Here is a 12,738-nt window from a genome sequence, read left to right as displayed (position 1 = left end):
GAGGGATGCAAAAAGAGAAATACAGTGATTTTATTTTTTTTTCCCCCCGATTTGACCAAAAGCCAACCCTAAGTTAAAGGCTGCACAGGCGTGACGCTGGGCTGCTGCGCGCCCACACGGTGCCTGTATCCAAAGCTGTATTCAGTGGGAGTTTGTTCTAAAACTGACACTTCTTATGATGCATTTTGACTTTAAGCATTCATCATTTTGTAACAAAAACTTATTTTGTCAGAAAAAACATCAGCCAGATGCCTCACTCTGACACTACCACGAACGAAGATGCTTTCCTGCACCACAAAGTAAGGTGCTGGAGACAGAAAAATGAACTACCAATACCCTGCATAAATTGCCCACTTCTCTTGCAAGATGCCCAAAGAAGTCAGCGTGGGGGCCCAAGCCGGCCAAGCCCAGCCATTGCCCTTCTCCGGGCAGGGAGAATGGAGCAGGCAGAGCAGAAAAAAAAACTCATTCTTCGCTTTTTTTTTTTTTCCCCTCCCTAAGAAATCCTCAATATTGTCTCATGTTCCCCCCCAAAAAACCACAGTGATTTTTCCCCAGGATGTGCACAGAATGGGAATTTTGACTCGGTGGCTCCGCTGAGCTTATACTTAACTAGAAACGCACAGAAAAAAGATCCTGAAATAGCTGAGAGCAGGGCAGAGCTTGCTCCTGTTAGGTACTGGCGCAGGGTGACCCCGGCTGTCCTGTGGGTTTAGCTCTTGGGGCACGGAGTCCAGAGTCACAGTTACAGAAAGGTACTTTATAAATAAACCAGACAGATGTGCACAGCCAGCAGACAAGAAAGGTTTTCTCTAGGGCAGGAGAGTAATCAAATTCCATGTAGCCACGCGGGGAAGGAGAACCGGAGGTAGAGGAGACAGCGCGGTGTCATTTACAGGGCAGCCATCCCTCATCGCTCCTCCGTGCTGGGGTCACAGCCTGCAACTGTGGTCCCCGACCGAGAGCGGTCCCTGCTCCCCCATCACCGTTCCTGCCCTGGTAACGGCTGCCGTTCCCTCCCATCACGGTCCCTGCGCTGCTGGCAGCCATCTCCCTCCCAGCCACCCCAGCACTGCGTGTTCTTGCATTCCCAGAGCAAAGCCTGAATTAATGAACCCCAAAAAAATCAATACCTTGGCTTGTTTTGTTGAATAGATTCTGCTAAAGGAGAAAGCCCAAGAGAGAAATCGTACAAGTTCACCTCTCCCAGCCAGCTCCAGTGCAGAAACAGGCAGGGGTTTCAGCCCGCGGGGAGATCTCCAGGGAGCGCCAGCCAGGGGCGGGGGACCAGTGCCTGTGGTGCTCGGGGAAGAGGGTCCGAAAGGTTCCCCAGCCCCTTCTGCCAGCAGAAAATGGATAAAGATGCAGGATGCACCAGCCAGCTACAGTGTCATCGGAGAGAAGCTAGAGCCCAGGCTTTGCTACCTCTGCCTGCCCACCTGTGTCCCGAGGAGCCAGCCCCTGGCAACGTGGTCTGAACCCTCCCTAAGCATACTTTGCCTTACTATTTATCACTATTTCTTTAACAAATGAAGGAGTACCTCACTTAAATCTCCAACGCTGGATGGGTGGACCCGGCCCTTCCCTGGCAAAGCCTGTCCAAAAGGAGTGTGTGTGATAAAAGACCCTGTCCCGTAAGAAAACCACACTGTTTCACATCGTGCAAGATGTCAAAGAGCAAGATTTACAAGAGCAACCGGCACCATATCGCGGCCTGAAAACACACGGCAGCCAAAAATTGCCTGATAAGGCTGTAACCTCCCCATGCTCCACACAACTGAAATCCTCCGACTGCAACATCGCATGGAAAGAAAACGGCTGCTGCTGGGGGAGCCGTGCTGGGCCGTGCTGGGCCGTTTTGAGCAGTAATGAATGCAACAAAAAAACCCCATTAAACACCAAATACCCTTCTGTTACACATGACTCACATAACGGACAAACACCAGCCACACTTCAGCATCCTCTTTCTTGTGTGTAAAGACTATTTTTTCCACCTAAAAAAGAACGTAAGAAATCAATGCCTGGAATTATGCCTGTGGAAAAGAGTAATTTCTTGCAGTCAATAGAAATATTTTCCATTTTTGAGCCACATTCTGGCTCATCTTTCCAGATAATCAAGAAATCAGCCAATCTCCCTGTTCCAGCTTGTCCAGCTGGTAAAGCATCTGAGAGCAGAAATAGCTGAAACAATTTGAGCCCAAACATCCCCTTATTTATTAATTCCCCCCCCCCTTTCCTTTTGTGGCCTTTACTTTCTAGAAATGACATGTTGGGACTGCCCAGGGACAGACCCACGTCTCGCAGCTGTGGGGCACTGCTCCTGGGAGGCAGAGGGAGTATATTGTGTTACCCCCTCACTCTGTATTCATTTCAGCAAGTGCATATGGCCCACGGGCATTCTGAGGCAAAAGATGGGATGCAGGAGTTGGAGAAAACCACGTAGGAACAAAGGAAAAACCACAAGGTAGGAGAGAAGAGCCTTCATATCTCCATCCTTAGATATTTTTAGTCTGAGAGGCAGAAATGCATCACGGAGATATAAAAGGAAAGCTCCCCGCTGCTCCCCGTGCCGGAGAGCTGGGTGCGGTGCTCTGCCCACTTCCCACCCTACGTCTGGGTGGGAGCAGGGACTCCTGGGGGTGGAGGGAGTCAGGAAGGGGACAGCCCATGCTCGCCTGCCCACACGCCACCCCGGTTCGGGGTGAGGGGCAGGTGATCCTGCTGCAGGAACAGCCTGGATGCTGATGGCAAACAGCAGCACGTTCAACCATCCCTTCTTTGCGGCCAACAGAAACCTCGTGTTTACACACAGACACGTGCCTAAGCTTTTCAGATACTGATCCTTGGAAAAAAAAACCCAACCAAACAGTAGAATTACACAGAATAAATCTGTCAGATATGACTGACTTCCTCTTACCTTTACCTGGGTGGAAAAACAGGATGCATTTTTAAAAAGGGAGTCTTCACCAAGCTACTTGTTACATCCTGGCCCATACTGTCTTTCTGGGTAAAAAGGAGCAACTTCTCTTTTCCACTGGGAGAAAATGGTTTTGATTTCTGCTGGCCAGCTCTCCCCCTCTGCTGTGCTGTCTCTTGGTGCCAAGGATGTGATCGTGCCACGCAACTGCAGATCCTGACCGTGTCCTACCCCCTCCTCACATCGAGGGGCTGCAGGGGGTAGCTGGAGGCACCTACAGCCCACTCCTGCTCTGCCACACTCAGCCCCAGGAGCCACGGGCTGGGTAAAGCTCACCCGAAGGCTTTGCTGAGCAGAAAATGTTGATGTTTGATGGATTCTGCATATTTCTGGGTGACGGACTGCAAACCAAACATCCGCGCCTCTCCTGCATGACCCGGCACACCGCTGCTCACTCAGGTTGCTCAGCCATGGATGTCATTATGGTGTTGACGTGTTTTATTTTAGTCTCACTTCTGGGTACAGACAGCTGTCACAACTGCCCTTCCCGAAAAGCAGAGGCAAAACAACAAGATTCTTGCTGACGCTGAAGATGTAAAGCTTTTACTTCTGTGCTGCCCAGGTGTTTTAGCAGGGTAGGAAAACCATCTGCCTGCAGTTGGAGGAGACATCATGGGCTCACCTGGTGAGGTGCAGGGGGCTCATCATGGGTATGTTAATGACATATTGTTATCAGTGAAATGTTTAAAATTGCAGTCATTAAAAATAAATCAAATACCTTCCAGGAAGAGATTGTTAGATGTAGGTTCAGAAGTGGGGAAAAAGGAAACACTCAGGTGTAGCAGTGCTAGCCTGGCATGCAGCAATAGCCATTAACTAGGAGGCTGCTGTGCCACAATTAGTTTTAAGGGGTCTTTGACATTTTTATTAGCTCTTAGATGCTTTTGACGTACTTAATTTACGCCACAGAAACTGTAGAAGACGGCAGACGATGATTAAGATGCACTTTTAGTCTTCTAGAGTGCACCAAGTACCTTGTAGCTACGTACCATGCATATAAAGCAATATTGCTTGTTATTCAGAGCTGTTTGTTACATTAATCATGTGCCTGCTTTGCTCTGGGAAGAGGAATTAGAATATAGCAATATTCTGGCTGCTTGTTTTTAAAATCCATGTGTGGGTGGACACTCCAGCTACTGCTCACATTTTTCTCTTGCAAGTCACAGAAGAGCTGTTCGTGATTCTCCTCCCTGGTATTTTCTCCTAATTTTGTTGGCCAGATTGAGGAAGGAAGCTGCCTCAAGTCAGTCGCCAAGTGTTGCGTGGAAATAATAAGTATTACTAATTGATAAATGTTTGAATTTCTGGATTACAGAGAGGAAACCTTGGAACAGCTTTAAAATGAAAGGTGCCATAATAATTTTTCCTCCAGCAAAGAAACAGAAGACCTGCAGAGCTATTATCTTTGTCTGCTAAACCTCTTCTGATTCGACACCTCTAGTCTGAATATTGCTGAACAAGTCCTCGGGAAGGAACCGCAGTGCTGTTTCTGAAAATTATTTAAGAGCTCTACAGTACCGGAAAACAAGGGATTGATTTTTCAGAGCAAAATTTGACCAAAGCTTTAAAGCAAGCTTGAGATTCTGAAACATGGATCTAAAGGAAAACCTGTATTAATGGTCCACTCATTCCACGTTGCTTCCAACTTAAAGCAGATGATGGTGGAGAGAGACAGGGTTAAAGTAGTGCTGGAAATACATACCTTGCTGGTCAAACCAGTAAGTGACACTGCCTGAAATGTCTCAGCCTTCATCCAGCCACACCGGCAGGTCTCATCATTCGTTCAGGACATCGCACAGAGAATTTTTACAGTCAACTGTGTTCCCCTCGTGATCCTGGAAAGACGTTATGGAGGCATTAATAGCAACTCAACAAGTTGTATCAGCATCTTCCTTGACCTTGCCTCACCACATCTGAAGAACATTTCAGAAGAGCAGTGAGTTCTGGGATTGAATGGAGTTTCACTGAATGAGAAAAATAAAACATAATTAAAAAAAAAGATAGAGAAAACCAACGAACTTGAGAAACAGCAAGTTACCATCCTGCTCGCCAGATATGAACCGTGTGTCAAGGCATGTCTCCGCGCTGAACAGTTTACAGGATGGATAAATAGCTCCACAAAGCACATGTTGGCACTGCCTCATGAAAAGGCATGCTGTTGGCACTCAGCAGCTAAGGACAGAGCCTGTAACACAACAGAGGAGCTGTACCTGATGTCACAACTGCTGGTTTACTCCAGACAAATGCTTTTACCTGAATGCCTTTAATCAGAATATCTTCTTTAAAAAAACCCAAACAGATCTGTTCACTTTTTTAAACTGCACTTATTAAAAAAAAACGCTAAAGCATTTACTACCAACATATTCCTTACACTACAGAACACTTTAATACTTAAAGAAAAATTATTCCTTTAATTCAGCAAATTGCTCCTATGTGAGAAATAAAACTTAAAACATGCGTGCCATAAACTCCCCAAATGCTATCTGCAGGAGGCACATATTACTTCAAGTATGGTTTTAGCAAAAACTTACCCATCAGTCCCTAAAAACAATGGATCTTCAGCTATTCTCCACTTAGTCCAAGGGCCATAATTCCACAGCTATGCCATCACTCCAGAATAATGACGCTAGTCCAAGACTACTGGCTATACGAGCACACAAAGAACGATGCCACTGGCTGCCCCAGCACACACAAACCCACCAGACCCAGGTTAGGAGGAAGCAGATCCAAATACAAGGTTTATAAATTAACATTCATTTACAAGTAGAATGTGGCCACTGTTTCGTAACAATTATGGAATGTCCCCAGGCAATATGGTATTTTTCACTGTTACTAGCTACAGGCGTTCTCTACATAACTCCTGGGAAGATTGTAATTTAGATTTTTATGGAACTTTTAATAGCCAACATCTTGATAGGCATCAGTTCAATTAAAATAAATTTCCCTTCTTATAAGAACGATAGATTACAAACACCCAAAAATCAGACTAGCTCAGTTTATATGGAAACAAATATAATTATACAATTTATTTATTAATACAACTTTAATCTACAATACCATTGATCTAGCACACCCAAAACATAGATGATTTACACAGCCACACCAGGCATCGCTCCTTCCCAACCTGCTCTGGGCTGCGACGTGGGGTGCTGATGCCCCCACACCACCATCCCGCATCGCCAGGAGCGCCCCACGTCTCCACCGCCCACAGAGTCCCATGGGACCTCCTTCCAGGGAAAGGGGAGATTTGGGGGGACCTGCCAGCCATTCTGCCAGCTGAAGGCAGGACTGAACCTGATTTGTTCATATTAGCTGTTGCTTGTGCTCTGCCGGACCCCAGGCCTCAGCGATCTCCATCCCACGCACACAGAAAACACCGCAGTGATAATGACACACTGCAGAACATCTCGGCTGTGGGAATAATTGCAGATACATGCTGCCCTGCCTTTGCACAGGCATCTCCATGAAGGCAGTGGGAGTTGTAGAGACGTTATTAGGTCTCATGACATTTTAAAAAGGCTTAAATATAAAATGACTTATAGGGGTTTCAAAGGCTGGAACGGAACTGAAATAGTCTTTGCAGTAATAATTGCCAGATGCTAAAAACAACCCACAGAGAAACATTGCATGACTGCTTGGAAATGAAAGGACAGAGAGATCAAAATCCACGCACGATGTTAGAGAGGAAAAAGCCAGAGTTCTTGCCAAGCAAAGCCATTATGGCTGCTTCTACAGCCGCCCTTCAGCCTGACTCACTCCTGACTGCAACAGAAGCAAAGGTTCCACGCAGCAGTGGCAGAGCGCCCTGCACCAGTATGCACCACCGCTCCAGTACGGGACGCCGCCGGGGTATCATCTCCCATGAGAAAAATCAGGTGTCGAGCCTTTGTATCAGCCTGGCAAATCCACACTTTATTTTGGCAAGTAAGCGTAACATTTCAGTCAGCACCAAACACTCAGGCAGAACTTTGCTTGGGTTTCCGAAATCGTAACAAGTAAGGTCTTGTGCTGAAATCAAACGGCGTGAGGGCTCCGCTGTAACTGGGGCAAACTCCCCTGGCACACACTGACCCCAAACCAATAGTTTGTGTAAGAACAGCCTGAGGAGACTAGAAAAGCAGCTCACGGACAGACACAGCAGATAACGGAGCATCAGGAGCCAGCATCGATTGCAAGAGTTGTTCAGATATATGATATATTAACATGGATACAAACCTCACGGTTTTGTGTATTAGTCTGCAACATGTGAGCAAGTAACAGCTGAGAGAACAGGCCCTCCTCTAGCATCTTATGTAGAAAAGCATTTATTAATAGACACTAATGCTTTCAAACTAAGAAAGGGTATGTACTTTCCAGCATCTCCTGCTCCATATTTTATTAATCTTCAACAGTAAAATCATTTCACTAGAAAAGTGCTATAAGAAGAAGCACCTCCTCTCTCCTGCCTCTCTTGCATCAAGACTATGTTGCTGTGTAAAAATCAAATCCACAGTGAATTACTGAAACCCTTATGGTCTTCTCTTTGGACTAATGCATACACAAAGCAGGAGATCTACAGCACACGCTGATAGTGAATACTTGCACTTATTTTCTTGAATTCTTTCTCAACCGCGCACTGCAGATGAGGCTTGTCTTGCTTGTCTCTTAACAACAGCCAAAAAAGGTGGTGGGGGGAACACACAACAAGGGAGAGACTAAGTCCATGTCTCCAGTCCTTTCATTTGTGGGAACCGGCTGCTACAAGTTTCTGTTAGAGAGGAGTTTGCTTTAAACAAGCAGCTTACACACGTAGATGTTTCCTCCGGATGCAGTGTTACCTACACCCATTTGTCATAAGTCTCAACTAAAACCTGCGTAACTTGGATGAAATAAGGGGGGGGGGGGGAAATAACACCCAAGAGAACTCCAAGAAAACTGCAAAAGTAGTTTCAGCCATATGCAAAACCAGACTGACAGCTGAGGGGAAAAAAAAAAGGTGATAGGATAACCAGGATAACCAGTGCCAGGATAACCAACCACTACTTCATCTGGTGCCTACAACAGTTCAATTACCTTCACGAAGGAGGCAGCTCTTGCTTGCGGAATCACCCCTGGATCTGGAGCCAGAGCATGTGAAACCTCCCGCCTCAGTGAACGGGGCAAGTCAGAGCAAAAGGGGTAAAAAAAAGCAAACAGCCCAATTATATGTGGGTAAGCCTCTAATCACTCTCAGAACTGCAGAGGTCTCACAGGTTGCACAGCACACAGGAAAACTTAACTTCTACCATGGAAAAAATGCATTTTCAGCCGGCAAGCCAGCCTGTCTGTCAAAAATGTAAGGATCTGGAGCCACATACGTGTTTATTCACAGTGCAAATGCCTAGCTCTGTTAGAGATTTGCTCTCGTCAATAGATTTCTGACAACAAGTATATACATTATAGACACCATGATTTATTTCAAGCTAACAGGCTGGAAATACTTAAACTAGTACATACTCACAGAAGTAGGGATGTTTGTTTCTGACTGACATTTTTCTCTTCTGTGAACTTCTTGCATTAAAAAATTCTAGTCACGCGTAATGGCTAAGATTGAACATTTATTGATTTAAAAAAATACACATGCAGAAAGCCATCCTCTTTAAAACCAACACATAAAATAATCCAGCAGAGATTTCAGAGAAAAGCAATAGCCCTATAAGACATGGATTTATCTGAAGCCTCCAGCAGAAATGTATTTTGTGGGAGTCCATGCTCTAATTACACCATGCAGTGGTGCGAGTCCAGCCAAAGTCAATCACATAACAGAGCACTTGCCTTGCAGTTTATCTTTCTTTTTCTGCTGCTTGGATTTCTTTCCGTCCACCTGGAGACTGACAGTTCTCCTCTTCTCCAGATTCAAGAGCTCCTGGAAGAGCTCCTGCACATTGTAGTTCATTTTGGCTGATGTCTCCATAAAGGAACACTTCCACTTGCTGGCTAACGCTTGCCCCTCGCTGGCATCCAGCTCCCTCTGAGTCTCATCACTTTTGTTACCCACCAACATTATTGGGATTTTTTGGATGTCCCCTTTAATCTGGCAAATCTGTTCAAAGATGGGCTGAAGATCTTCCATGGACTGCCTGCTGGTGACAGAGTACACCAAGATGAAAGCATGCCCTTTGGATATCGACAGCCTCTGCATAGCAGGGAACTGATGGCTTCCCGTGGTGTCTGTAATCTGAAGGGTGCAGATGCTCTTATCGCAGCTGATTACCTGCCGGTACGTATCTTCGATTGTGGGGATATAGGTTTCCCTGAAAGTTCCCCTTACAAAACGAAGCACCAAGGAGCTTTTGCCAACCCCTGCTGCTCCAAACACAACCACTCTGTAATCATTGCTTTGTTCAGGCATGTTTGCTGTGCTGCAATACCAGCGAAGATTTTAACTGAAAAAGCCCGAGTTCTTCAAGTTTACACACCCCTATACAGAGGTGGCCTGCGGAAAAGAGAGAGGGGAAAAGGGAAAGAGAGGAGCAGGGGGAGAGAAAGAAATCGTTCACACCACCTCGGTAATTTTACGGTACGCTATTGAAATAAGCGATTAAATAAGTCACTCCCCTCCCACCCTTTTTTCTTGCGTTACGGAGAAATAACAACCAAACACACACACCCCCGGCATACACCCCGTACACACTAAATAAGTCAGAAGGAATTTACCTGTAGCCATCGGCTCCGCCGTCCAGCGAACCGAGCCCGAACCCGCCTGCCAGCGGTGGGGACGCTGCGCCGCCTCCGGCCGGAGCCCCGCCGCTGCAGGGAGGGGAGAGAGGGGAGGGGAGGCTCGGCGGGGCTCCCTGCCGCCCCCGCCGCCTCCCTCCTCCCCCGATGGATGGATGGATGGATAGATGCCACCGCAGCGGGCCGTGCCACCTCCCCGGGCACAGCACGGTGCAGGCGGCCGGGCGCGACACCGCTCCGGGGATGGTGGTGGTGGTGGTGGGGGGGGTAAATCTGCCCATCCGGGCAGGGCACCTGCCTGCGCCTACATAAAAATCCAATCTTCTCCCCCACAAAAATAAACAATCAACGCAACGACCTGAATCTGATGCTTAAAGGAGGCGAGTTTTTGGTGCTCCGTCCCCCTCATTCCGTACACAAATGCTCGTGCCCGCCGTCGCCCCCCAGCACCTCAGACCCCCGGCGCTGACAGGATTTACCGCCCGTCACTCACCTAACGCTCCCCAGCTCACTTACGGCTAATTTTGCTGTAACGCGTAAAAATACAGGTCAGCTTTCCTCCCCCGCTGCCATGAAAAGCGGTAGGGATGACCTGAGATACTGCAGCCCTCCCCCAGGGAAGCCGCCAAACCTTTGGGGCCATGGCCGCTAAGGTCCGCTACTTTGACATGGCTCCCTCACACCGGCAAATAAAATACGGAGTTGTATTTCACAATCACAAGCTGTATTTCTCCTGATTTATGAGGAATTACCCCAGGCACCGTCTCTCCGCACCCCCTCTGAAGGCATCCCGGATAACCCAGTGCCTGGCGGGGAAGGCGGCCACGTCCCCCCTGCTTCACCTCCGAAACGGCGCGGGGAGAGCGCCGGGCACAAGGCGACCGCTCCCCTCCCGGCCCCGCTCCGCCCCAGCCGCCTCCCTGGCCGCTATGGCGGGCGGGAGAGGGCGCCCCGCCACCGGCTGTCGTCTCACAGCCCCGCCATGGCGGTGGGCGGCCGAGCTCAGACCTTTCCCCAGCCCCCTTCCCTCCTGCCCGCCCGCGGAGCCCGGCCCTCCCTCACGCTCCAAAATGGCCGCCGGCCCTCATGGAGGGAGCTCAGCTAGACCTAGACCCGTTCTCCGCAGGCACCCAGAGTGGGACCACACCAAGCTCCACACCAGGGACAAGGCTTAGCCCATTAGCGGGTTAATATAGGTGTCTTAATTAGCAAACCACCCCAGGGACACCGCAGTGGATGGCCAATCTCACACACCAGGACGAGACTGGTTTATTTATTTCAGTCGTGCAAGGCTCCTGGGTGCTTGGTGGTTTCCCACAAATCAAGCACAGTTTATATACACGTTTTACAACATCATTGTCATATTCGTACCTCCTAACTGTATTTGATTGTTTAGTAATTTACATACACTTGCACAATCGAGTTATAGCTAATAATGCATGCTCCGGCGAATGGTCTTCACCTGATCTAGGGTCTTCTTGGCCTATGGGTGTGATTTTTAGTAGTATAATGAAGGTGGTTCAGCTTGGGACACTTTAAATCCTCGCTATCTTGCCTAGTTGGCTAAACTCTCCAAAACATGTTGTTCAGTAGCGTTTTCAAGGTTCATATGTTGATCTGTTGCAGGATGTTCCTCCTCAGGAATGTTAACAGTTCTTGGTTTCCTTGATTAGGAGTTCTTTCTTTAATCATCCTTGACAGACTTAAGGGCAGAAATCCTCCTTATCCCTGAGTATATACACATGGTACCTCAACATTAGTCACTATTAACCATTTTGAGGACGTGCTTTGGTAACAGCAGGGCTTCAGCATTTATCGTGTTGACAGGTGTGATTTGTTTAGCCCTGATTCCCTGAGGAGAGCCAGTCTCAGCTCGTACTAACAGCACCAATCCAGGCTGGGTGGAGAATGGACTGAGAGCAGCCCTGGGGAGAAGGACTCGGGGCTGTTGGTGGGTGAGAAGCTCCACACGAGCCAGCAATGTGCACTGTCAGCCCAGAACCCCCCGCAGCCTGGGCTGCATCCCCAGCAGCGTGGGCAGCAGGGCGAGGGGGGGATTCTGCCCCTCTGCTCTGCTCTGGGAGACCCCCCTGCAGTGCTGCCTCCAGCCCTGGGGCACCAACAGCAGAAGGACACGGAGCTGTTGGAGCGGGGCCAGAGGAGGCCCCGGAGCTGCTGGGAGGGCTGGAGCCCCTCTGCTGGGAGGACAGGCTGAGAGAGCTGGGGGGGTTCAGCCTGGAGAAGAGAAGGCTCCGGGGAGACCTTCCAGCCCCTGCCAGGCCCTAAAGGGGCTCCAGGAAAGCTGGGGAGGGACTTTTTAGCAGGGTCTGTTGCAATAGGATGAGGGGTAATGGCTTTAAACTGGAGACTGAGATGAGATGTGAGGCAGAAATTGTTGGCTGTGAGGGGGGTGAGCCCCTGGCCCAGGTTGCCCAGAGAAGCTGTGGCTGCCCCATCCCTGGAGGGGTTCAAGGCCAGGTTGGCTGGGGCTTGGAGCAACCTGGGCTGGTGGGAGGTGTCCCTGCCCAGGGCAGGGGTGTTGGAACTTTAAAATCTTACAACCCAAAGCATTCTGTGATTCTGTGAACACTAACGTCTCCCACAGTGACAATTAAAACTATCCCTGTGCCTGACTGTGTCCAGGAGGGGGGAGTTGCATTGCCTGGATCAGAATTCTTCTCTTTTTTCTTCCTCTTCTTTTTTTTTTTTTTCTGAGCATGACCTCAGGCTTGGACCTGTCTGTAAGTCTGCAAAAAGCCGTGGGTCCCTGGGTGGCCATCAGGGAGTCGTCATCGTGGAGCTGGGGAGAAGACAGTCCCCGGCCAGCGCACTCAGACAGGGCCAGACCCTGGGAAACGAGGAATATGCCAATTTTAAAGTGTGACAAAGGGCATTTGCGGTGCTCCACTGCCAGGACATTCATCAGGAAGAGAGCAAAGGGGACAAATGTCCCTGTTCAGAGCTCAGCTCTGACCGTGCTGGATCGTTGGGCCAAGGCCAACTGTATGACGTTTAATAAGACCAAGTGCCAGGTCCTGCATTTCGGTCACAACAACCCCAAGCAA

General features: G+C 48.7%; 1 protein-coding gene across 2 annotated transcripts; it reads right to left on the bottom strand.

Moving 5' to 3' along the window:
* Positions 1–6,051: 6,051 nt before the first annotated feature.
* Positions 6,052–10,533, bottom strand: DIRAS3 (DIRAS family GTPase 3). Of its 2 annotated transcripts, none has more exons than XM_063345015.1 (3): positions 10,516–10,533; positions 9,653–9,745; positions 6,052–9,431 (listed from the first exon to the last, which is right to left on the bottom strand). In XM_063345015.1, the coding sequence occupies exon 3, from the start codon at positions 9,345–9,347 to the stop codon at positions 8,751–8,753; it is 597 nt and encodes a 198-aa protein (XP_063201085.1). In that variant the 5' UTR covers positions 9,348–9,431; positions 9,653–9,745; positions 10,516–10,533; the 3' UTR covers positions 6,052–8,750. The 2 variants fall into 2 exon arrangements, with proteins under 2 accessions (XP_063201085.1, XP_063201084.1); XM_063345014.1 differs by lacking the exon at positions 10,516–10,533 and adding an exon at positions 10,190–10,480.
* Positions 10,534–12,738: the final 2,205 nt, after the last annotated feature.

The sequence above is a fragment of the Chroicocephalus ridibundus genome, chromosome 8 (genome assembly GCF_963924245.1).
Source record: "Chroicocephalus ridibundus chromosome 8, bChrRid1.1, whole genome shotgun sequence".
In the NCBI taxonomy this organism is placed as follows: domain Eukaryota; kingdom Metazoa; phylum Chordata; class Aves; order Charadriiformes; family Laridae; genus Chroicocephalus; species Chroicocephalus ridibundus.
Note: the sequence above shows the minus strand (reverse complement) of the source record. Positions and strands in the feature narration are given on the sequence as shown.